Source organism: Diorhabda carinulata, chromosome 6, assembly GCF_026250575.1.
Source record: "Diorhabda carinulata isolate Delta chromosome 6, icDioCari1.1, whole genome shotgun sequence".
Taxonomy (NCBI): Eukaryota; Metazoa; Arthropoda; class Insecta; order Coleoptera; family Chrysomelidae; genus Diorhabda; species Diorhabda carinulata.
Window position 1 is genome coordinate 29,713,049 of NC_079465.1, and position 26,366 is coordinate 29,739,414.

The 26,366-nt window shown below is 33.5% G+C and overlaps 1 protein-coding gene across 3 annotated transcripts; it reads right to left on the minus strand.

The window, feature by feature from the left end:
* Nucleotides 1-1,476: 1,476 nt before the first annotated feature.
* Nucleotides 1,477-25,868, minus strand: LOC130895849 (acyl-CoA Delta(11) desaturase-like). Of its 3 annotated transcripts, none has more exons than XM_057803409.1 (6): nucleotides 25,559-25,868; nucleotides 10,051-10,516; nucleotides 5,033-5,163; nucleotides 4,328-4,533; nucleotides 3,437-3,622; nucleotides 1,477-1,780 (listed from the first exon to the last, which is right to left on the minus strand). In XM_057803409.1, the coding sequence occupies exons 2-6, from the start codon at nucleotides 10,454-10,456 to the stop codon at nucleotides 1,477-1,479; spliced, it is 1,233 nt and encodes a 410-aa protein (XP_057659392.1). In that variant the 5' UTR covers nucleotides 10,457-10,516; nucleotides 25,559-25,868. The 3 variants fall into 3 exon arrangements, with proteins under 3 accessions (XP_057659392.1, XP_057659393.1, XP_057659391.1); XM_057803410.1 differs by lacking the exon at nucleotides 25,559-25,868 and adding an exon at nucleotides 17,000-17,123; XM_057803408.1 differs by lacking the exon at nucleotides 25,559-25,868 and adding an exon at nucleotides 14,568-14,761.
* Nucleotides 25,869-26,366: the final 498 nt, after the last annotated feature.

Sequence of the window (26,366 nt, forward strand, 5' to 3'; positions counted from 1 at the left end):
TATGACGATTATTCTGCTTTTTTTTATTTTTTTGTAGCATGAAAATTGACGGAGTTATAACCAAATTAATCAGTCACTATAGTGCGAGGATTCCTTATCAATAGCCCTTTGACCATTTATTAATAAAATGTGGAGGGTCTCAAGCCCTTTTAACAAACATAAGCTTGTAGTCCTGAAAATTAACTTTAATATGGTTTTTCGTAGGAGGTGATAGCCCCGAAATTAATGGAGTTACGTCAAAAATAAGAATTTGAAATTTTTTGTGAATTATAGGTTATGAAAAAGTTTCAAATTTTGGCGCCCGAATTTTTTCTGTTGATGTTAAGTTGCCGGTATGTACATTTGAGAGTACCAAGACATGATATATACTTATAATCTTGGTAGAGGGGTGGTTTTTAAGGGGTGTTAGGGTGTAGAGATTGAAAAATCACTTTGTGTTTGGAAAATACACTCGAATACCGAAATAATTCAAAATCAAAACATTAACAGTCATTAAAATTTTATTTTTTATCAAAGGGGTGGTTCTAAAGGGTTGATAAACTACATAAACAATTAAAAATTACTTCAATTAGAGACAAGAAACTTTAATACTTAAAATAATGCAAAATCTAAAAGTTGGCAGTCATTTGATTTTATTTTTATTTAATTCTCTGCAAAGGGGTAGTTTATAAGGGTTGAATAATAAAAATCAATAATCAAATGAAATTTTATTAAAATGTTATGAATTTTTTACGGTAAAAATGAAATTGCAATGTTTTAAATCGTTAAAAGATTTATTCCCATATTATTTTTATCAAAAGGGTAGTTTTTAAGGATTTTTAAGGGTTGATACATCAAAATATATGAATTTTCTATTATACAACACGTTATTATATTTATACTGCATGAACGAAAAACATTTGAATTGAAAAAAAAGTAGGAAAAACTATAATTCTGGTATTTTTCGATAAGGGATAGTTTTTCACCCCTTAAAAATAATTTACACACCTTGCGACCATATAAATTTCGATATGGAAGGTGAGATGAGCTCAATTCTAAATTTTCGTGGAAATCGGAGCCGCATTAAAGAATTCGGAGGTTTGATACTATTTTGAGCTTGAATGACTGGACTATATAAGTCTCAGTTACGGCTACTCTGGTTTGTCGAGGGACATGGTGGATATCGCATTCGAGAGACTAAACTTCAGGCTAAACAAATGACAGACGGTGACCTTTGGGGAAAACTTACATTTTCCGTCATTTTCATATATTTTTTCCTGTGTCTGTGTATTGATTTTCTCTGTATTAGATCCTCGTTTATTTCAAACACTTCTTCTTACGACTTAGGATATTTAAATCACAAAAGAAAAGAAACTTTGTGAAGAAAAATTCCGATTTTCTTAAATATGTTTATTGTTTCTAAAAATACCGACATTTTTGATAAAATATTCTTTGGAAATAACGCTTTCAAATCAAGCGATAAAAATATTTTGTTACTCATTGCGTATTTCGAATTTCTTTTGTAGAACAATCGGCCGTTTCGGGAACTTCGTGTCCCCACTTATAATGTGTCCCATCGCCGTTGTTAATAGCCACTTTCCTTACAAGTTCATTGGACGGGGCTTTCATATCGTACGCCCATCCAATCTTTTGGAAAAAGTCCAACCACACCGTCGTTATATTTAATTTCTGACCCAATTCGGCCGCTCTATAATCCCAAGGAAACGTGTGATGATAATTATGGTATCCCTCTCCCAAGGCGAAAAATGAAACCGTTACATTTTCAACTGGGAAGATTTTCCTGAAATAAAGAAAACGATGATAATAAAAATAAATGAAAAGAAAGTTTTCGTATGAATTTTGATGCTGTAATAGCCAAGTGAGTCGCTAAGTTTTGAGATACGGCAACACTGATATGAATATATTAAATCTGACATTGACATCTTGACATATGACATCTGACATCTAACTTTTGGTGATATCGAGTTGGTTTTCCAAATCCAACAAAAGTTGTTCGCGCACGATGCACTTCGACGCAAATTGTCGCCTGTTTTTTCGAAATACCTGGACGTACCGCCACCGTTCCATTAGACCAACGTAGAACAGTAAATTTTTAATGTTACACCACCATTTGTTGGCAAGAAGTATTAAAAAAAAATCAGGGAAACCAATCGTAAGAGACAAATCCACCAGGACACATCAGTTCAAACAAAGAAGTTTTTGAAAACTCAAACCATGGATTTGATTAGTCGTACAGTTCTTGTTTGGAACCAAATGATTTCTTCTTTCTCGCACAGATCAACAAAAAGTTGCGAGATCAACGTTTTTGTACACCTGAAGTAGTTGTTGATGCGTTGGAGGTACCTCAATCGGAATGGGAAAGATGCTTCGATGATTGGTTCAAACGCTTGCGAAAGTTGTATTATTTCAAAGCATCTTCCGCAGAAGCCTCCTCCGGCCAAGTCATTCATCCTGTTCCTATTCTCTGTGAGCTATGGGTGCCTCCAAGCCCTTAATGTTAACGATCAGGTTATTTGGTCACTGTTCAACAAAATGATTAGACGTTGAGCCGCAGCTACAGTCATCGAGGAAACATGCGGTTGCTAGGTATCATTATGATGAAAGGCATGAACAAGACTATTGAGCTAGAAAGAAACTGATTGCGTATAGGTTTTGTGACTTATTGTAGACTTTTCCAAATTTCCAGCGTATCTAATCTAATCATCCTGCCACGCTCGGCATTACCAATAAGAGTATTTAAACTCTGAAAAAGGGTCTCCGGGCTGATTATCTTCTTTCTCTTTCAATAGGACCAGATCCTGTTCAATTAAATCCTATACGTTTGGCCTTGTTCCTGGATCTTCCTGAGAAGCTGAACTCCAGCTCTCGTACCACCTCTTCGTTGCCTACAGGTCTACGTGTGTTCGGTGTCTGAGTTTCAGCCCATCTGTCTTCTGGCATTCTTTCTACGTTATCCCTCCAAAATCTTTTTCGATGATGGCCGATTTTGATGATTCGAATTATTGGTCAACTAATCATCAAAAGTCTTCTGAAGAATTATACCTTCAATGGTACAAGTTTCGTGTATCCTCAAAAGCTAGTCATTCACGAGCTGCACCTCTTCGTCTTCTCCAAGTGGAACAGTGAATCGAAGCAAGGATTCATTAGGAGACTGAGACGTTTGTTAATTCGGTATAACAACAAAAAAAGTTGTCCACCGAAATAAATCGCCACATTAATCAGCTGGTTGCCACGTGTCGAAGGGATGTTGTACTGGAAACTGTCCTTAAACGACGTGGTAGCAAACTGTTGTCGTGGACTTTGCGACATATGATGGTGGTTGTTGATCCAAGTTACTATGGTCATCAAGATGGTTGCTCCAATGAATAATATATAGCCGAAAGTATTCAAAAGATGATACAGATTCCCATACCGATTATAACATTTGGTAACTCACTTGTCATATGGTCTGTGTCCATAAAGATGAGCGAAACTATTCACCGACCATGTGAAATTCAGAGATAGAATATATCGAACAAAACAAATGGCGCCGATGCTATAGAACCAGCTTTCTTTCCATACTAAAGGAGGAATGGAAGACGGTAAGATAAAGCAGAAGAATAGTTTGATCAAAGTCCAGTGCCTGAAACAGAAACGTTGATAAAATTATCGTTACAACTATAGCTATAAATTTTGTAATAAGGCCTACACAAAAATCTCTGTGAATGTTCTGATTTCCTAGTAGTACAAGCGCTTCCACATGGCGGTTCGGAGACAACTTAGGAAGCCTCTTAGCTACTATGGGCAGTCGATGTTCTAGCAATACTAGCAAGAAATCGTCAGCCAAAGCTAGAGCTAGCATTTCCGTGCCTTTGGTTGTAGTTACTTTCCTAAAAACCTTTCCCACCTACAGCACTGATTCCGAGACCTACTCAACAGTCAGACGTGGCCCATGTACACCCAGAACGTCAATTTATAGAAATTCCTTTCTTTGAAGAAGTGCGTGCCTGTGGTATCAGCTACCAAGGCACCCGTAAAGCATTTCCGCAACGATGCATGGCCAATTGCTGTAGCTGCGGCTCTAAATTTCATGACCTGGATCTATTTGATGGTGGAGCGATTGCACGTTTGGTACCATCGTCAACCGAGATTTGAATAAGAACAAGATCGGTGCTGTAAGATCGTAAAGCAACGTAGATGAAAGTCGCCGGAGATTTTATCATCATGTGTGATCAGGATTCATGTTTTAAGCAATCCATAATTTCGGAGGACGAGACCTAGTGCTACCACAGCTCGATTCGGATCCTTTCTATAGTCCTTCGAATGAGAATAGATAAAGTTTACTCACTTAATATGGAATGCTATCAATGGATCATCCGTGAGATCCCTTAAATCCAATTTTCTTCCTTTCCTGATTACTTCTGGATGCTTGCGCATCATCAACCATCCCACATGCGAAAAAAATAAGCCTCTGTTCGCATTGTGCGGATCTGCGTTGGTTTCACTAAATTTATGGTGTACTCTATGATCCCGCACCCAATCATAGAGACTATTCTGAAAAAACATAAATTAATGAATCAATATTGCCTGGAATTTATGGATAATGTTTCGAATATACGAGGACAGTTCAACCCCGGTGACTTGGTTGGGCGTCCAAGACTTCTAAAGGAATATGAGGTGTCCCTAAATACGACCACGGATACCATATACCAAAGTAACGGACAAACAAGACTCATAGTCTAAACTGATGGCTCAAAAATGAAAAATGCCAAGTAGGAAATAAACTAGAAGCATAGGAATGGAAAATAGTGAAAAAATTTGGTATAGTTACTGAAGACGATAAACTTTGTTATCGAAACGTACGTCGTATAGTGTAATTGTGTGTGTTTTAGTATGAACAGTGTATCGAGTATGATTATTACCACCGATAGCTCCAGAATCTTCGATTTGAATAAATAAATAAACGCGCGTATTTTTTCCTTTGACAATTCGACAATTTTGATTCGAAAATCTCTTTCTAATTGAACTGTCCTGATAATAGAATTCGACTTACTTGTCCGGCGATGCTGTAACACATTAGAAGTATTAGTTTCAATGGCAACTTTGCTTTATAGGATCTATGCGTAAAATATCGATGAGCTCCTGCCGTTATACCAAATCCTGACAATCCACCAATACAGAAAGCTGAAATATATAAAAAAAATTAACTCGTTAGAGACCCAATTTATCTATATTTGGGACAGTTTCAATTATTTCAATCGAACTGGTTGAGGGACGCGTGGGCCGCCTCAGCAAACAGCTGCCGCATCAACATTTTGGTTCTCATCTCGACAACGAAGGAATTACTATCGATGGTGATTCAGAAAACGCACGTTTGCCAAGATCAGGAGGGAAACAGCTTGCAGGATCGAGAAGGACCTAATCACGTGTAGTATAGCACTCGCAAACGCGAATCTCAATACGTCTTGCAAGTGATTTGATGCGCTTCCCAATTCTTCAAACCTTCTCGGACTTTTTTCGACGAATAAGTCCAAAAAAAAGGCTTTACACACGAATTGCATACAATATTTTTTCTACTAGCGAAAATTTTATCAAAATACAACAGACGGATTCGTATTATTAAATATGTCAATTATTCTCTGCGTAGAAAAATAAAAAATGGCATCAGTACGACTTGAACCTGGGACCTTTCGCATATGGGGCTCGTACTCTAGCTACTACACTATAGAGACCTCAATAATAGTTGTTTTTTCAAGCCCTATTGCTCAAAGTATGTTTTTTTTTGACACTAGTGTGTAAAGTAAAGTTTTATTCACTCAAAAGCGTCATACTTTACGCACGATGGTAGAAAAAACATGTTTGTATAACTGTCATAAAACTGACACATTTTATGACTGTCAAAAACGTCGAGTATTGACATTTGACATTTAAAAATAAATTTTATATTCAAAAAAATTAAATATCTGTTTTCAGTAGAGAACAAACTGAAAAGTAACAAATCATTTTCGATATAAAAAACTTACTTGATGAAAAAATGTTTGTGTGTTGTGTTTCGGGATGAATATGGGGCTCGTACTGTAGCTACTACACTATAGAGACCTCAATAATAGTTGTTTTTTCAAGCACTATTGCTCAAAGTATGTTTTTTTAGACGCTAGTGCGTAAAGTAAAGTTTTATTCACTCAAAAGCGTCATACTTTACGCACGATGGTAGAAAAAACATGTTTGTATAACTGTCATAAAACTGACACATTTTATGACTGTCAAAAACGTCGAGTATTGACATTTGACATTTAAAAATAAATTTTATATCCAAAAAAATTAAATATCTGTTTTCAGTAGTGAACAAACTGAAAAGTAACAAATCATTTTCGATATAAAAAACTTACTTGATGAAAAAATGTTTGTGTGTTGTGTTTCGGGATGAATATGGGGCTCGTACTGTAGCTACTACACTATAGAGACCTCAATAATAGTTGTTTTTTCAAGCACTATTGCTCAAAGTATGTTTTTTTAGACGCTAGTGCGTAAAGTAAAGTTTTATTCACTCAAAAGCGTCATACTTTACGCACGATGGTAGAAAAAACATGTTTGTATAACTGTCATAAAACTGACACATTTTATGACTGTCAAAAACGTCGAGTATTGACATTTGACATTTAAAAATAAATTTTATATCCAAAAAAATTAAATATCTGTTTTCAGTAGTGAACAAACTGAAAAGTAACAAATCATTTTCGATATAAAAAACTTACTTGATGAAAAAATGTTTGTGTGTTGAGTTTCGGGATGAATATGGGGCTCGTACTGTAGCTACTACACTATAGAGACCTCAATAATAGTTGTTTTTTCAAGCACTATTGCTCAAAGTATGTTTTTTTAGACGCTAGTGCGTAAAGTAAAGTTTTATTCACTCAAAAGCGTCATACTTTACGCACGATGGTAGAAAAAACATGTTTGTATAACTGTCATAAAACTGACACATTTTATGACTGTCAAAAACGTCGAGTATTGACATTTGACATTTAAAAATAAATTTTATATTCAAAAAAATTAAATATCTGTTTTCAGTAGAGAACAAACTGAAAAGTAACAAATCATTTTCGATATAAAAAATTTACTTGATGAAAAAATGTTTGTGTGTTGTGTTTCGGGATGAATATGGGGCTCGTACTGTAGCTACTACACTATAGAGACCTCAATAATAGTTGTTTTTTCAAGCACTATTGCTCAAAGTATGTTTTTTTAGACGCTAGTGCGTAAAGTAAAGTTTTATTCACTCAAAAGCGTCATACTTTACGCACGATGGTAGAAAAAACATGTTTGTATAACTGTCATAAAACTGACACATTTTATGACTGTCAAAAACGTCGAGTATTGACATTTGACATTTAAAAATAAATTTTATATTCAAAAAAATTAAATATCTGTTTTCAGTAGAGAACAAACTGAAAAGTAACAAATCATTTTCGATATAAAAAACTTACTTGATGAAAAAATGTTTGTGTGTTGAGTTTCGGGATGATTCTCATGAAAAATCACAACAAGTTACATCGAGTTATCTAGCCCATTTATTTGTTTACGTGTTAGAAGCTGTACCGATTAAGCTTTCCCACAAACACGTACCGCTTTTATATTGTAGTCATAGAGACCCGCCATCTTACTATAGAGAGCCATTTTGAGTTCATTTTGAAAATAGGGAAAGACAGTAATAATGACAAGGGAAATCCTATTCAGTAAATAATTTTCATTAATCGAAAAAATCTTTACGATTGGAAACAGTTTAAAATGTCTAACTGTCAAACAAAAGATTCAAAACCATATTTAGACGGGGAGCTGGCTACAAAAGAGTATAACTATTCCCAGAAAATTAAAAAAAAATTTTGATCAAAACCAATTGATTATTGGCGCAGTAAATGAATTAAAAACTTTTTAACGGATTTACATCGTATCCTTTTTCGCAGATATTTCGAATGGAGACATCAAAAATAATTTTCCATTAAGCCGAATACGAAAAATTTTCGTTTCAAATATACGCCGATTTTCTTCAATTTTTTCCGGAGGTTTTTCCGCCCGCAAAACTTCGGCTTTCAGTTGAGACCCCAAAAACTTCTGAGGTTTAAACCGCACGCTACAAAGGTTTCATATGGGACCTGTGGTGACCTTAAGAGCTGGTGATGTACTAAGTTGGGGCCCGCTGGTTTACAAGCTGAAACCTGTTTTTTGTATCCAACTCTGGGACTGATTTCTACAATAATATCAGAATGGAAAAAGGTTTTCGGAATTGGTTTGAACAGATGCTATTATAATATTCCAGGAGAGTCCTCAAGAAACACTGAGGTCTGCAAGATTTACACGCTACAACGTCTGCAATTTTCACTTTTTCTTACAATCTACTCTGCTGAATACATCTGAGATTGTGGTCATTAATTTGAACTATAATGGGTTGTCCAAGAAAAGCTTTCAACAACACCAGACGGTTATTTTTACCATTTTTTTTGTTTTTCTTAAGTCTACGTTATCTTGGGTACTTAGTTATTGGATTGCTTCCCATACAACTTCAACTAGTACCTTATTTTTCACTCTAAACTTGTTTTTTATCGTTTCAACTATTAATTCAATACCTAATTCTTTCGTTGCTGTATTTCATTTCCATTGCTCGTATTTTTCTGTAGTTCTTTTTGAAAAATGTTATGTGTTATACAAACTGATTTGTTTCCCCAAGATACGGGCATTTTTTCATTATTTTTTTGGTTGAAATCACCCTGATTAACCCTGATTATGTTGGGTAATTTGTCTTGATAACGAAACAACCTTTTAATGATACATTTAATGGGAAACATTAAAACGAAATCAACTAACAACTGATACTCACGTAAAACGTATGGATGTCAAAAATGATTACCATCAATTGCTTTGCTTGTTATATTTTTAATGGGAGCAAAGTATAAATAACAATATTATAAGTATCACATTTTCAATCATCGTGTTCATCATCGTCATGTTAATAAGCAGAATTGTCGGTACTGGACAGTCGAGAATCCGAGACGAAAGCATGGAGGACTCCTACAAAGCCCAAAAGTCGTTGTTTGGGCCGCTAAGTCTGCTAAAGGAATTTTTTGCATGAAGATCAACGAGGCCGAGCAATCAATGTGAATAGTGACCGTTACTGCGATGTATTGCGAAAGTTTTTGGTCCCAGAGCTGCAGGTTTCAGCTCAAGAACGTGGTTCCACCAAGATGGAGCCAGTTGCCATACCTCGAATGACCCGATGGAAGTTTTGAACGAATTATTCGCTAATAAAGTCATTTCGCGAAGGGGTAACATTAACTGGCCTTCCAGAAGCCCGGATCTTAACCCGCTTGACTATTTTGTATGGGGATACCTTAAAAATAAGGTTTATCTAAATAATCCAACGAACTTAATACAATTGAAGGAAAACATCAGGTCGGAAATGGCAGCTTTGTGTCGACGTGTTATCGCCAATCTTCGTTCCCGTTTAGAAGACTTCCAGCAACGTAACGGTCTTCATTTGGATAACATCGTATCTTCCAAATAATTTTCCAATTCGTATAGTATCAAAAAACAATAAAAGTTTTTATTTTGTTTACAAATATTTTTTGTTTACTTGAAGTTACAAATATCCGATACCCTTTGCTGGACGCCTTGTAGTAATTTTCCAGAAATATCAATCCTACTAATAGTTTTTTCATTTTTATTTAAGGGAGAATAATCAAAAGTGAATTTTGAAAACACTCCCAATCACAGGCGAGGAAATGAAAGATAGAATTAACGCAAAGTTGCTATTTTCGAAGCCTTTTTGTTAGCATTCATCAATTGAGGCGTTCCATATCAAAACTGGCCTTATCCATGTAAAGCGATTTTGAAAAAATGAGGAAAAAGTCTTCGAGATCATCAGAAATTTAATTTATGAAAGCTTATTTTGAACATTTTTTGATTCTTGCATAGGTTCGGCGCAAAACGCAAAAAACAAAATTTGTACCGATTTTTTGGTTTAAAAATGTTGAATTTTATGCACATAACTAATATTTGGAAGAAATACATACTCACCATAAATTGTTAGAGGCATCTTTTCAGGAAAAGGATAGATCGCCACAAAATACACAGATAAAATATGCCACATCGTTATAAAGAATACACTATACCATATAATTGGAGTTTCGAATTCCCATAACAAGAATTTATATTTTCCATAAACACGAATCGGTTTTTCTTCTTCATATTCATTCTTGTCAATAGTTGTATCGTTATTTATATCATTTACTTCTTCAGTATCATCGTTTTTTCCAATTCTATCAATTGAATTTGAATCTTTACTCTTCGTATTGTTATTAATCAAATCTTTATTTGTATCTTTGTCATAATTAATAATATTAGTCGATGAAAATAAAGGTTGTTTTGAAGATTCTTCTTCCAGGTGTTGATAAGTTGGTAAGAATGACGATATGGTTATCATTTTGACGGTACTAGTTTCTGTTTTAATTTTTTCACAATAGCTTCTGTAGCATTTCTATATCTGCAACAACATTGGGTATTTATTGATTGAATTAACGTTTTTTCATCAAAATTAAAATTAACAGTCATAGTTTTATGGTTCGTGATTGAGGAATTGAACTTATTTGCCCAAAAAGAAGAAATATATGACTACCAAGAGCAGGAAGAGAGCCAAACGTACAGGATTGAACAGGACCTGGTCCTATTGAAAGAGGAAGAAGAAGAAGATCAAAATCGGAATATACAAGACTTGTAATGACATACGTGATACAGACCAGAGCAGAAAACACCATTCGACCACAAGAGAATTGATGAAATAAAGGAGATATGTAACATCCAAGATGTGGTGAAATGGGCGAGAAATCGGCGAAGGGAATGGAAAGACCACGTGGGCGGAATGTCAGAGGATCGGTTGTCAAAGATTGCAAATGAAGAAAAACCGAATACATCCCGACCACCTACAAGATGGTATAAAAAATGGTCTTCATCATCCCAATATCAGCTAGGCGATCATTGATGCAAACACAGGACTAAGTCCTAGCGTACGATAAAAAAGAAGAAAAAGAAGAAGAAGAAGAAACTATATAAACATATATTCCAGTTGTTAATTCAGTGACAATAAAAGAAATCTACGAAAATAAACGCTTTCTTTTCGAGAAATTGAACCACAAGTGACAGATTTGTGGTTATTAGAAAGTTTTATCGATTTTAGTGAGATAGTTAACGAAATATTACTATTTTATATCTGTCCACATTTGTGGAGGAAATGTGACGAGCAAATTTGTCCAGAAACATTCGAATTTTAACCCAGATCTCAAAATAGTTTCAACATAATGAAAAACTACGAACCACCGTCAATCTTATTATATAACAGATTCAGGGAAACGGTAGCCACGAGAAACGCGTGTAAAATCCACTAGAGGACGTAGTTAAAAATACGTAGCCTCATCTGTCCACAAAATTCGTAAAAGGATTCCAGGATCGTCGGAAATTATGATCCAGTTAACCCCATCATGATAATGCGCCAAAACAATGATCAGTGAATGATCATCACGTGAACATCGCCATTATTTATCACAAATGAAAGGGGGCGAGTGCAGCGTTGCTACAGAAGTCGCTAGATTATGTGTAGTGCAGGGACGGCGTCGTATTAACGTAATGCAGTGAGATTGTCTGTTGCGTAATTTTCTTAAACGGATACAGCTAATGAAGTTGTTGAAATTAGCTATATTCCAATTGAAAAGCTTCAGCTAATAAAAAATGATTGTGAATATTACGTTATTTGATTACGTTATTTATTTAGCACCTGGATGAAACATGGATAAACGCTGCATATACTAAGGATAAGGTTTGGGTCAACTCTCCCATAGTACTATATCTTCTTTTCTTATTTGACCAAAGGCTGTATCATCAAAACTGTGAAACATAAATGTGTTTCCTTATCTTTATGTATAATTTCTCACTCAATTATCTAATTTTAAATATGTTATTTGAGCTTCCTCCATTTTTAAAACCATATTGTGAGTCCTCTAATATTTCATTCAAACAAAAGCTTGTCATTCATAACAATTCAAGATAGTTCAATTGATAGGTTATGTTAAGTTTTATAAGTTTCTGTTTTTATAATGAAAATGGAATGAAGATGGAACAACACCCTCTAGTATTCACGAAACTAATTAAATATTGCTTAGAATTCATATATTTTGTTTCATAGACAAAAGCTTGTTCGAACAAAATCAAGTTTATAAAAATCGTTTTTCATAACAAGTTCCCGCTCTCCCCCACGTCTTATTTTAAGAGATAGAGCAAAGTTTGTAGTATGAAAAATGCGCAAAATTAGTTGAAGAATTTTATTTTCGTATAAAAAGTGTCATTTGATTTGGTAAATACGGATACAAAATTGATTTTTTCAAATTTATATTTTCAAATAGTTTTATTTTAAAATATCTACTCAAACTGTTATGCTCCTATTGAAATATATGAAACAACACCATCTAGTATTCACGAAACTAATTAAATATTGCTTAGAATTCATATATTTTGTTTCATAGACAAAAGCTTGTTCGAACAAAATCAAATTTATAAAAATCGTTTTTCATAACAAGTTCCCGCTCTCCCCCACGTCTTATTTTAAGAGATAGAGCAAAGTTTGTAGTATGAAAAATGCGCAAAATTAGTTGAAGAATTTTATTTTCGTATGAAAAATGTCCTTCGATTGGGTAAATACGGATACAAAATTGATTTTTTCAAATTTATATTTTCAAATAGTTTTATTTTAAAATATCTACTCAAACTGTTATGCTCCTATTGAAATATATGAAACAACACCATCTAGTATTCACGAAACTAATTAAATATTGCTTAGAATTCATATATTTTGTTTCATAGACAAAAGCTTGTTCGAACAAAATCAAATTTATAAAAATCGTTTTTCATAACAAGTTCCCGCTCTCCCCCACGTCTTATTTTAAGAGATAGAGCAAAGTTTGTAGTATGAAAAATGCGCAAAATTAGTTGAAGAATTTTATTTTCGTATAAAAAGTGTCATTTGATTTGGTAAATACGGATACAAAATTGATTTTTTCAAATTTATATTTTCAAATAGTTTTATTTTAAAATATCTACTCAAACTGTTAGGCTCCTATTGAAATATATGAAACAACACCATCTAGTATTCACGAAACTAATTAAATATTGCTTAGAATTCATATATTTTGTTTCATAGACAAAAGCTTGTTCGAACAAAATCAAGTTTATAAAAATCGTTTTTCATAACAAGTTCCCGCTCTCCCCCACGTCTTATTTTAAGAGATAGAGCAAAGTTTGTAGTATGAAAAATGCGCAAAATTAGTTGAAGAATTTTATTTTCGTATGAAAAATGTCCCTCGATTGGGTAAATACGGATACAAAATTGATTTTTTCAAATTTATATTTTCAAATGGTCGATCTCAAATTCTGAAAATAATTTCCGCTTGCTTCTTTCATAATTTTTTATTTAAGCTATTTTTTTTTTAGTTTCTATTAACCTTATTCATCGTTACATTTTTGTTAATTAAAAATTCCCACTTATGATATTTTATTAAAACGAGCATCCATGGAAAACGACTTTTTTCAAAAAATAAAAAGTTACTGAACCAAAACTAATAAATCAACTTTATTACGATAATTTAATTTTATTATCGTAATTGTAGATTATGTAACTTGAATTCTTCTAAAATCTCAGAGTTTTTTTTAAAGAAAAACAAAAAAATTTGAAAAATTCACAACGTTGTCAAATTTTTTCCCTATAAATTCAAATTTCTTGGTTTTAAAAGTTTGTTTATAGTTTATGAACGTGTTATTGTCATTAATCCTCAAAAATTGGAAAAAGGAGAAAGTCGACGAAAAGTTTTTCAAAACACACCATATAAATTTCCAAAATTATGTCCGGGCATATGGACAATGGATTCACACAATGTTGAACAAGAAAATATTCCTGGGAAAAAGTTCTATGACCAAAGTGAAAATTGCTGGGGTGTGGAATCAATTTACGACGTCATATCATAGGGTTCCAATTCAAAAAAAATGTTTCTAGGTCACCCCGAACATCAAAATTTGAACACAGACATCGATCCACGTAAAAAATAATAACGGGGGTTTACGTTTAATTTTTTTGGTGTTTCGGGGAGCAAAGCCCGTTATTAGTTCTCCCCCTGGTACTTATTTTAATTATTAGTGCAATTTAAGCAAATAATTGTTTTAAAAAAATGTTTCACCCGATTTTTCAATAATACTAAAAATAGTTTTAGAATAAATTTGTTTTTCATAAAAGTGATTATTATTTAAGTCCATGATATTTGATTTACCAACAAGGAAGCCGCGTTTACGACCCATTGAACTATTGAAACTATTTTACATTTTATTTTCCATTTAGTTAAGGGATATCAACAGATAAAACCAAGCCACCCAAAGAAACTGTTGTAATGAAGCTTCCGAACGACCACAAACTAAAAATTTGTCAAATTAAAAAAAATCGAACCGTCAAAATGAATAGTCTACAAACTTTGCTATGATTATTATTAAATATAACTCACCAGAAAACTAAGTAGGCCAAAATAAATGCGGCTAAGTCAAAAATATGATTGCGAATGAACCATCTGATTATCGATATGAAAAAATTATCGATTAGAAAGCCGGAACTCCACTTTATCGAAAACTGATGAATACTGATAAACAAAACTTAGTGTAGAATTTATTTAAAAGAAAAATAATTTAATTTCCAACTAAGTAGAACCCCAAAACGGTATACGATACTATGGATTAATCGTTAATTCGAAAAATTAACGTGCTATACGTTGAATCCCGAAAATCCTACTGACTGCGCCAATGTCACAACAAAAAATACTTTGGGGACGAACTTTGGAAGATAATTAGACTCGTTGATCATTTTTAGCACAACACCGTTTTGTGATGGACTAGAAAGTATCAAGTTCAACTCATAAATGTTCGATAGGATTTAAATCGGAGCTACGCGCTGGCCAATCCAAATACTGCCGTATGGAACCGTCAGTTTTAGTAAAAATCTATTAGGCTTTTGCTTCTTTTAAAATTCCCGCCCAAATCATCCAAGAACTTCCTCCAAAAGTCACGTTTCCTTTCATGCAAAACTGCGCGAATCTTTCTCTAGGTCTTCAGTAGATTCGTCCTCTTCTATTGCTACCGTGCAAGCACACTCTGCTGTCGTCTGAGAAGGAAACAGAAATCCATTGGTCGTCAGTCCAATTAGCGTGTTATCTGGCAAATCGTAGACGGCTTTACGACCAAATTGGGTTAATTTGGTGTCACTAGCTGGCCTTTTCGGCTCAAGACTAGCAGTCTTCCTTTGACTGTCCTCATAGCAAGTCCTCGTGTTTCTTGGAGCTCCTGTTGGACTTGAATACCAATGAGGGCACGATTTATATTAGGCTTTTGCTTCTTTTAAAATTCCCGCCCAAATCATCCAAGAACTTCCTCCAAAAGTCACGTTTCCTTTCATGCAAAACTGCGCGAATCTTTCTCTAGGTCTTCAGTAGATTCGTCCTCTTCTATTGCTACCGTGCAAGCACACTCTGCTGTCGTCTGAGAAGGAAACAGAAATCCATTGGTCGTCAGTCCAATTAGCGTGTTATCTGGCAAATCGTAGACGGCTTTACGACCAAATTGGGTTAATTTGGTGTCACTAGCTGGCCTTTTCGGCTCAAGACTAGCAGTCTTCCTTTGACTGTCCTCATAGCAAGTCCTCGTGTTTCTTGGAGCTCCTGTTGGACTTGAATACCAATGAGGGCACGATTTATATTAGGCTTTTGCTTCTTTTAAAATTCCCACCCAAATCATCCAAGAACTTCCTCCAAAAGTCACGTTTCCTTTCATGCAAAACTGCGCGAATCTTTCTCTAGGTCTTCAGTAGATTCGTCCTCTTCTATTGCTACCGTGCAAGCACACTCTGCTGTCGTCTGAGAAGGAAACAGAAATCCATTGGTCGTCAGTCCAATTAGCGTGTTTTCTGGCAAATCGTAGACGGTTTTTCGACCAAATTGGATTAATTTAGTGTCACTAGCTGGCCTTTTCGGCTCAAGACTAGCAGTCTTCCTTTGACTGTCCTCAAAGCAAGTCCTCGTGTTTCTTGGAGCTCCTGTTGGACTTGAATACCAATGAGGGCACGATTTATATTAGGCTTTTGCTTCTTTTAAAATTCCCGCCCAAATCATCCAAGAACTTCCTCCAAAAGTCACGTTTCATTTCATGCAAAACTGCGCGAATCTTTCTCTAGGTCTTCAGTAGATTCGTCCTCTTCTATTGCTACCGTGCAAGCACACTCTGCTGTCGTCTGAGAAGGAAACAGAAATCCATTGGTCGTCAGTCCAATTAGCGTGTTATCTGGCAAATCGTAGACGGCTTTACGACCAAATTGGGTTAATTTGGTGTCACTAGCTGGCCTTTTCGGCTCAAGACTAGCAGTCTTCCTTTGACTGTCCTCAAAGCAAGTCCTCGTGTTTCTTGGAGCTCCTGTTGGACTTGAATACCAATGTTACGACAATGACCAGTAATTTCTTTGAAATATGCTTTTTTTTCTACCAGATCCGCGACTTGTTAACGACGGTAAACAGCAGACTGAATCATATTCAGTCCACAATTGCTTGTGATCGCACGGGCGTCGCTTGAGTCGATTTTTTTGCTCACTAGTGTATATTTGAATACTATAAATGAAATAATACTTGATATGACGACTAGGAACAGCTAAAGCAACAACGTTTTATAGGGGTTGTCATTATGTTTGTTACAGTTTTAACAAATCAATTTATATCAATCTGTAAAACAACTTCTGGCATAATTTATTTCCCACAAGATTGTTTGTTGTTTCAGAATCGAAAGTACCAAAATCGAAAAATATATTCTCATCTTTTGGGGTTGAAACGGAACTGGTAGAAACTCGTAATAAAAGTAGTTTTGCAGAGCGAAAAAGCTATGAACAATATCAAATAATTACCTACGGAAATTGTTGACTTTTACACATAAATCCTTTTTCGAAATATCCGATTTTTGATAGATGAACAAACACTTTCACTGTTTTTATCACTTTTCACAAATAACGCGTAGGGGCTTTACTATTTCGTCTCAAATACTCGTCTATGAATGGTAATTAATAATTATTCAACAATCTTTATACTTTTCGAATGTTTTGATTTTCTTTAATAAGGAATTCCCAATACGAGTAGGGAAAAGCGAAGCTCATTAACGATAATGTTCAATAATTTTCCGAATTTTATCAATAAAATGAGTCAGAAAGTGACTGGTTAAACCGGCAATAAACTCCTGGACAAAATTAACGCCCCATTCGTTTTTTTCTCGACATTCATTGATTACTGTACGACAAGTAGGCCGTGGATCTTGTTTGACAGTGACAGTTGTTTATATATTGATAAGGATTAGTAGTAGTCCGATATTTGACAGCTGTCATTAGCTGTCATTCGACGTATTAGAATACGATTTTGATGAAAAATGTGCCTTTGCGCTAATTCAACATTCACATTTCCCTTGTTTTCCTGTTTTCTGTTGATTCTTTGTGTAAAACATTGCATTGCTTGAATCATTACAGTGTCTCGCAGCTTGCGTCAAGAATCTCGAGAAGCGGGAACAAAATCTTTCTGCGAGTGTTGCTTAGTTCAGGATTAACTGTTGTAACTCATGTAAAGGACTAATAAAAGCATTACGCTAATTATTTGGCATCGATTCTTAAATTTATATACACTTCAGAAGTTGCGAATTATCTTAGCGTCAATATTGATAAGGATTAGTAGACGTTTAAGCGAATTTTTCCCTCTGACACTTGACAGCTGTCATTAGCTGTCATTCTGCCTTTGTGTTAATTGAACATTCGCATTTCCCTTGCCTGTTTTCCAGTTTACTGTTGATTCTTTGTGTAAAACATTGCAAAGTGTAATGATTTAACAGTCCCTTATATCCGATTGTTGTGGCAAGAATTGTTGCGCTGTTACAAGATGGTCGAAGGCAACATGAAACTGCAAGAATTGTTGGTGCTAGTCTTTGTGTTGTACAAAGGGTGCACCAGCGCTTTCTGGAGACGAGCCTGATCACTAGAAGACCTTGGTCTGGGCGAAAAAGAGTTACCACTCAACGAGATGACCGTTTTTTGGTGCTACTGCGGTTTCACTGCGAAATCCGTTGGAATAAGTGAGAAATGTCAACGTAGTGAATGGACCCTTAAAAGAAGACTTTATGCTGCTGGACTGTCATGCAGAAGAATGGCTCCAGGTCCCCCCAGCATCGGACTGCAAGATTGACATTTGCCAGAGATCACGTTCGTTGGAATGATGATGACTGGAGTTGGGTATTGTTCTCAAATGGGTCGGATGGACGTCGACGAGTGTGGAGAAGACCTGGGGAAAGATATGCTGAAGTTTGCATTGACGAGCGTCTTCCATTTGGCGGTGGGTCAGTTATGGTTTGGACGGGAATCACTGCACAAGCTCGTACAGAGTTGGTTTTCATAGAAAATGGCTCCCTAACCTCTCATAGGTACACTACGGAGGTGCTAGAAGACCCTGTTATGCCTTTCATGGTCACTATGGGGGAGCGTGGTATGAGGTATGGTGGAACATGTCTGGGACGAGTTGGGACGACTGATCCGCAGACACACACCAGCACCAAGAACTGCCCAGGAGCTGAGAAGATTGCTGTTGCAGGAATGGGATAACATCGACCAGAATGTGATTCAAAGTATGCCGCGCCGACTTCAAGCAGTCATCAATGCAAGATGAGGGAATACGCTGGTGCTTTTCATCATATTCTATACAATTCTCATTTATCTTTACGTTGACATGATCATTTTAATGTTTAGATATGTAGATATTCCCAGATCTCAATCTGTTTGACTTCATGTATACTTCGTGCAAGCAGGATTCGTGCTGGAATTGGCTATTTTGTGTTTTAGCTGAATGAAACTTATTCGTGGGAATCCTGATGCTATTTTTTGGCATAAAAGTTTGTAAAATGGCCGCTCAAATCACTAGATCTCTATCCCTTTTTATTGGAGTCCTTAAGAAGCGGGAACAAAATCTTTCTTGTGAAATTATTCGGTTTTTTCGTCCGATTTAAAAGGTTTCGTGGGTGAAACAAAAAACGCTATCAGATGTTCTAATTTTAGTATGTGAGATATAATGTGCCAACGCACCCAATTACAAGGCCGTCGTCCATTTCCGATAACGATAGAAAAGAAAGTCGCACCGGTTTATAGTTCTTCCGATATCAAATGCAGATTATTAAAACGTTATTTAGACAAATTCATTTGATTTTAGTCCTTAAAACTTGAAAAAAATCATTATTTCACCTCGTTAACTTGTTACAATTGAATATTGAATCATAAAACGTAAATAGACGAGTAAAACGTAACTGTCTGTAAGGGAGTTCGGTTTAAACGGGATACCAGACGTGAACTGAGACTTTTTTGTACCTAAAATCGCTATTACAAATTATCAAAAGTATATATATTGAAATGTATAAATTCAATTACACTAGATAACGCAATTTTTGAGTCTGGTTGTTGATTTCGCTTTATTATATCTAAGTAACGAAAAAAAAATACTTTCATCAACATTAACATTCGAGAAAATATAAATTTTGTTATTTTAATGGAATACACTTTTATTTACAAAGAACAATGAGAGTAAATATATGGAAAAAGACTTGAAGAAACTCGAAAATGATGCAAATAACAAATCTGATTTGATGCCAATGTATGCTTCTACCCCAGGGGGTGGAAATTTGAAATTTCGAAATAACATCGGGAATCGATAGAGAATTGAATTTTATCAAGAAAATGTGGAATGAAGTTTTTTATTTAACTCAATAATTTCTGAGTTATTCGCGATTGAAAATTTTTAAAAAAACACGTTATTCAGCATTTTTTCACGAAAAACTCGAAAATTACGCATTTTTGGGAAAAAATTATTCCCAACAAAATTGAAGCTTATAGAAAAACGAAGAAATTAGTCAGTTTAAATTGAATTTTTTAAACAATATTCAGCTTATGAGTCACTGAAAGCCAATTTTTTCTTTTTCGTAAATTTATGCACAAGTTTGAGCTCAAATAACGGAAAAACGATTAACTTTTCATAAAAAATTGTGATGAACATTTTTAAAGTACTTTTTCAGACCTTTAAAATGAGCTTTTTTAAAATCGTCTACCATGAAAATTAGGCGAGTTATAATGAAAATAAGTTAAGTAACTCGAATTTGAAAAAAAAAAATGTCGGTAAATTTGACACCATGTGCGGCAAAATTAAAATTAATCGTAGTCCATGTAAAATTATCTTTGTTTAAGCCCTAATAACACGTTCATAAAGTTTGAATGGTTTAGAACACGTATATTTTGAAAAAAGTTGTTTAACGTAAAATTTTTTTTCGATTTTTAAAAAAAACTTTATTTTTTCAAAATATCTCAAAAACTATTGGATCAATGAAATAATTTTTTATAACTAAAATTTAGCTTTTATTTTACTGAACATTTTGCTTTTTTTTAAACTCACGTAGCTTGAAAATTAAGCGAGATATAAGCGTTTAAAGTATTGATTTCAATGCTAAGTCTTTTTTACCCTTTAACATCAAAATTCTCTGAAGAAAAGGGTTGCAACTATCATGGTTTTGTAGCTTATGAAATTCCCTACAAAATGACGTATGGATGGATGCAAAAAGCTTAAAGGGAAGCCGAGTTATTATTAAAAAACCGAATACATTTTCCTAGAGATAATGCTGGAAAATCACGAAACGTCTTTTTGGAGTATTTATTCTTTTATACATGCTGAGTCTCCTTTTTATTTATATATCTGGATTCTCACATGTATAAATAAATGCAAAAAATAGGGTAGTTACATATAAAAAATAGAAATATTACTTAAATTGTCGAAAAACAACAATAATTTCACACGCTTGAACATAATTAGCCCTATAACTGCTACCCTTTAGTAATTTGCAATTTTTTCTATTCTGAAGGGTGGTTTTTGGTGGTTGCATTATTAAAAATATTGAGGGTAAGATTTCTTATACTCGAAGAAAGAAAATTTTCCAAATACGATCGAAAATAAAAAGAATTTCATGTTTTTTACCACATTTTTTGAATAATCTTTGTATGAGGGGTTGTTTTTAATAGTAAATGAGCTGTAAAATATCAAAATATTAAAATTATGATACAAAACAATCAAAATTTATTATATTTGAACATAACTACAGCCCATTACCGCTTTAATTCATTAGTTTTCAATTTATTGGAGTAAGGGAAGATTTTCACCCCTTAAAAATAATAAGCACAGTTTGCGACCAAGTCAGGTTTGAAGAGGTGGGAAAGATGAACTTAATTCCAAATTTTCAACAAGATCGATGAAGGTCTTTAAAATTGCGAGGCTTCGATCGATTTTAAGCTTAAATGGCAATCACGGGCTTCTCCATTTAGTTAAAGTTATTAACTATTATGACATATGACATATGACATTTGTCAATGCAAAGATTCAATCAATTATCTTCTAAAAATTAACAATATTTGGCATGAATGTATAAATTATACACACAGTATTACTCAGCATAATTTACGAAAACAGAATTTCTCAAAATGGAAATAAACTGTAATATTGTATGAAAAAAATCAGGAGTTTCAAGGTTCAGTAATTATTAAATTAATTAGAATTTATTCCAAATTAAAAACTCTCTCTGTATATTCCAGCTATAGTTGTCATTTAATTTGTTCAATATATTGTTTCTTAGTAAACTGTTTTAAAAAATAATTTTCTATTACGCATAATATCTAATAATCGAAAAAAAAATCTGGGGTAATCACTTTTATTTAATCGTAGTAATTTCCAATTAATTTTTTCTACCTTCCAGTCTATAATTGAAATCAAATGTTTTCATTTTACAACGAGTATCAATATTTTATAAGATTAACAATGTAAAAATGTTTTATTACTGTGATAATTTGGAAAAAGAAGAAATTAATAATCTACAAACAATTTTGTAGTTATTAGTCCGGTCAATTTAGATATTCGAAGTTACATAAATTCCCATCAAGCTGAAAATCAATGAAATTGTTTCAAAATACAATTGAACATATAATTTGAATGTTTCCCATCATTTCCGTGTATGGAAAAAATTTTATTCAAGGTCAAAATCAAAAAAATGAGTTTTTCGCGATTATCAGCAGAACAGTTGGTTTTATCATGAAAATACCTCAGACAAAAATTGTAGGCCATAAAATTATCTACAAAAAACGTGCCAATACTTTTTTTCCTACGAGCTACCGTTTCTGAGATATAACGATTCAAAAAGTTGTAAAATTTATGTTTTAGATTTACTGTCGTATTTAATGGTTATAATAGTCCGGTCGATTTAGACATTCGAAGTTACATAAATTCCCATCAAGCTGAAAATCAATGAAATTGTTTAAAAATACAATTGAACATAGAATTTGAATATTTCCCATCATTTCCGTGTATGGAAAAAATTTTATTCAAGGTCAAAGGTGAAAAAATGGGGTTTTTCGCGATTATCAGCAGAACAGTTGATTTTATCATGAAAATACTTCAGACAAAAATTGTAGGCCATAAAATTATCTACAAAAAACGTACCAATACTTTTTTTCCTACGAGCTACCGTTTCTGAGATATAACGATTCAAAAAGTTGTAAAATTTATATTTTAGATTTACTGTCGTATTTAATGGTTATAATAGTCCGGTCGATTTAGACATTCGAAGTTACATAAATTCCCATCAAGCTGAAAATCAATGAAATTGTTTCAAAATACAATTGAACATAGAATTTGAATATTTCCCATCATTTCCGTGTATGGAAAAAATTTTATTCAAGGTCAAAGGTGAAAAAATGGGGTTTTTCGCGATTATCAGCAGAACAGTTGGTTTTATCATTAAAATACTTCAGACAAAAATTGTAGGCCATAAAATTATCTACAAAAAACGTACCAATACTTTTTTTCCTACGAGCTACCGTTTCTGAGATATAACGATTCAAAAAGTTGTAAAATTTATATTTTAGATTTACTGTCGTATTTAATGGTTATAATAGTCCGGTCGATTTAGACATTCGAAGTTACATAAATTCCCATCAAGCTGAAAATCAATGAAATTGTTTCAAAATACAATTGAACATAGAATTTGAATATTTCCCATCATTTCCGTGTATGGAAAAAATTTTATTCAAGGTCAAAGGTGAAAAAATGGGGTTTTTCGCGATTATCAGCAGAACAGTTGGTTTTATCATGAAAATACTTCAGACAAAAATTGTAGGCCATAAAATTATCTACAAAAAACGTACCAATACTTTTTTTCCTACGAGCTACCGTTTCTGAGATATAACGATTCAAAAAGTTGTAAAATTTATATTTTAGATTTACTGTCGTATTTAATGGTTATAATAGTCCGGTCGATTTAGACATTCGAAGTTACATAAATTCCCATCAAGCTGAAAATCAATGAAATTGTTTCAAAATACAATTGAACATAGAATTTGAATATTTCCCATCATTTCCGTGTATGGAAAAAATTTTATTCAAGGTCAAAGGTGAAAAAATGGGGTTTTTCGCGATTATCAGCAGAACAGTTGGTTTTATCATGAAAATACTTCAGACAAAAATTGTAGGCCATAAAATTATCTACAAAAAACGTACCAATACTTTTTTTCCTACGAGCTACCGTTTCTGAGATATAACGATTCAAAAAGTTGTAAAATTTATATTTTAGATTTACTGTCGTATTTAATGGTTATAATAGTCCGGTCGATTTAGACATTCGAAGTTACATAAATTCCCATCAAGCTGAAAATCAATGAAATTGTTTCAAAATACAATTGAACATAGAATTTGAATATTTCCCATCATTTCCGTGTATGGAAAAAATTTTATTCAAGGTCAAAGGTGAAAAAATGGGGTTTTTCGCGATTATCAGCAGAACAGTTGGTTTTATCATGAAAATACCTCAGACAAAAATTGTAGGCCTTGAATTTATCTACAAAAAACGTGCCAATACTTTTTTTCCTACGAGCTACCGTTTCTGAGATATAACGATTCAAAAAGTTGTAAAATTCATGTTTAAGATTCACTGTCGTATTTAATGGTTATAATAGTCCGGTCGATTTAGACATTCGAAGTTACATAAATTCCCATCAAGCTGAAAATCAATGAAATTGTTTCAAAATACAATTGAACATAGAATTTGAATATTTCCCATCATTTCCGTGTATGGAAAAAATTTTATTCAAGGTCAAAGGTGAAAAAATGGGGTTTTTCGCGATTATCAGCAGAACAGTTGGTTTTATCATGAAAATACCTCAGACAAAAATTGTAGGCCATAAAATTATCTACAAAAAACGTACCAATACTTTTTTTCCTACGAGCTACCGTTTCTGAGATATAACGATTCAAAAAGTTGTAAAATTTATATTTTAGATTTACTGTCGTATTTAATGGTTATAATAGTCCGGTCGATTTAGACATTCGAAGTTACATAAATTCCCATCAAGCTGAAAATCAATGAAATTGTTTCAAAATACAATTGAACATAGAATTTGAATATTTCCCATCATTTCCGTGTATGGAAAAAATTTTATTCAAGGTCAAAGGTGAAAAAATGGGGTTTTTCGCGATTATCAGCAGAACAGTTGGTTTTATCATGAAAATACCTCAGACAAAAATTGTAGGCCTTAAATTTATCTACAAAAAACGTGTCAATAATTTTTTTCCTACGAGCTACCGTTTCTGAGATATAACGATTCAAAAAGTTGTAAAATTTATATTTTAGATTTACTGTCGTATTTAATGGTTATAATAGTCCGGTCGATTTAGACATTCGAAGTTACATAAATTCCCATCAAGCTGAAAATCAATGAAATTGTTTCAAAATACAATTGAACATAGAATTTGAATATTTCCCATCATTTCCGTGTATGGAAAAAATTTTATTCAAGGTCAAAGGTGAAAAAATGGGGTTTTTCGCGGTTATCAGCAGAACAGTAGGTTTTATCATAAAAATACCTCAGACAAAAATTGTAGGCCTTGAATTTATCTACAAAAAACGTGCCAATACTTTTTTTCCTACGAGCTACCGTTTCTGAGATATAACGATTCAAAAAGTTGTTAAATTTATATTTTAGATTCACTGTCGTATTTAATGGTTATAATAGTCCGGTCGATTTAGACATTCGAAGTTACATAAATTCCCATCAAGCTGAAAATCAGTAAAATTGTTTCAAAATACAATTATCAGCAAAACGGTGAGTTTTATCATGGAAATATTTTAGACAAAAATTGTAGATCATAACATACATATTAAATCAATGAAATCTAACCTAACCTTACCAATTCTAAATAATTATCATATTGATTAAGTTAGGTTAGATTTCATTGATTTATCGTATGTAATTTTATGTCTCCCCCGCCTTAAATTTACTATTTGTACCCCCAGAAACAACCCCAAATGCGTGAAAAAAGAACGATTTTTTCCTGGAGCCCCAATTCTAAATAATTACCCTTTTTTTTCATAGAACTTGTATCTTCACATCGAATTTAACCATTTTTCGCCGTTTAAAACTCGCCCCCGCAAATTAATCCTCTTTTCCGCATAATTCGAAAATCTTTTCCAATAATTTCACCAACATTACTCAAGTCAATATGTAACATGCATCTATTTTTATTTAGTAGTCATACCGGCCACCACACAAAGTCAAGGATAAACGTAAATAGATAAAATAAAAATTTTTATCAATCGGGATATTAAATGATGTAAATAAATCGATTTTTATTCATCGGCGCGAACGTTAGTTTTCTATAAACATATATGATGCTAGGTAAGTTAGAACGAAGGACGTTCGGGTCACCTTGCCTTATCTATTTCACGTTCATTAAGAATTAATAGGGAAGGGACGTTCAACAAAATAAAATTATACTTTAACGACCATTTACTCTGAATCATTTCAAAACAATTATTATAAATGTATTATATACTGGGTGATCCGATGTAATATATACCGGGCGGGCAACTAACAACGGCCACATCTCGGAAACTGATTATATTACAGCTTCTAGATAAAAAATGTACTTATTCCTCATACCACCACCGCGGAAATTGCCAATTATTAATAATAAAAGTGTCTGGATGGGGTGGAAGATTAGTTTACATAAAAAATGGCCAAGTTAGGTTAGGTTACGTTAAAGTTAGGTTAGGTTAGGTTAGGTTAAAGTTATGTTAGGTTAGGTTAGGTTAAAGTTAGATTAGGTTAGGTTAGGTTAAAGTTAGGTTAGTTTAGGTTAGGTTAGGTTGAAGTTATGTTAGGTTAG

Coding starts and splice junctions, on each gene's coding strand:
- LOC130895849 (XM_057803409.1), bottom strand. CDS start 10,456: ATGATAACCATATCGTCATTCTTACCAACTTATCAACACCTGGAAGAA. Junction 3,623..4,327: donor TTGATAGCATTCCATATTAA/GTGAGTAAACTT, acceptor TTTCTGTTTCAG/GCACTGGACTTTGATCAAAC. Junction 1,781..3,436: donor GGACACAGACCATATGACAA/GTGAGTTACCAA, acceptor TCTTTATTTCAG/GAAAATCTTCCCAGTTGAAA.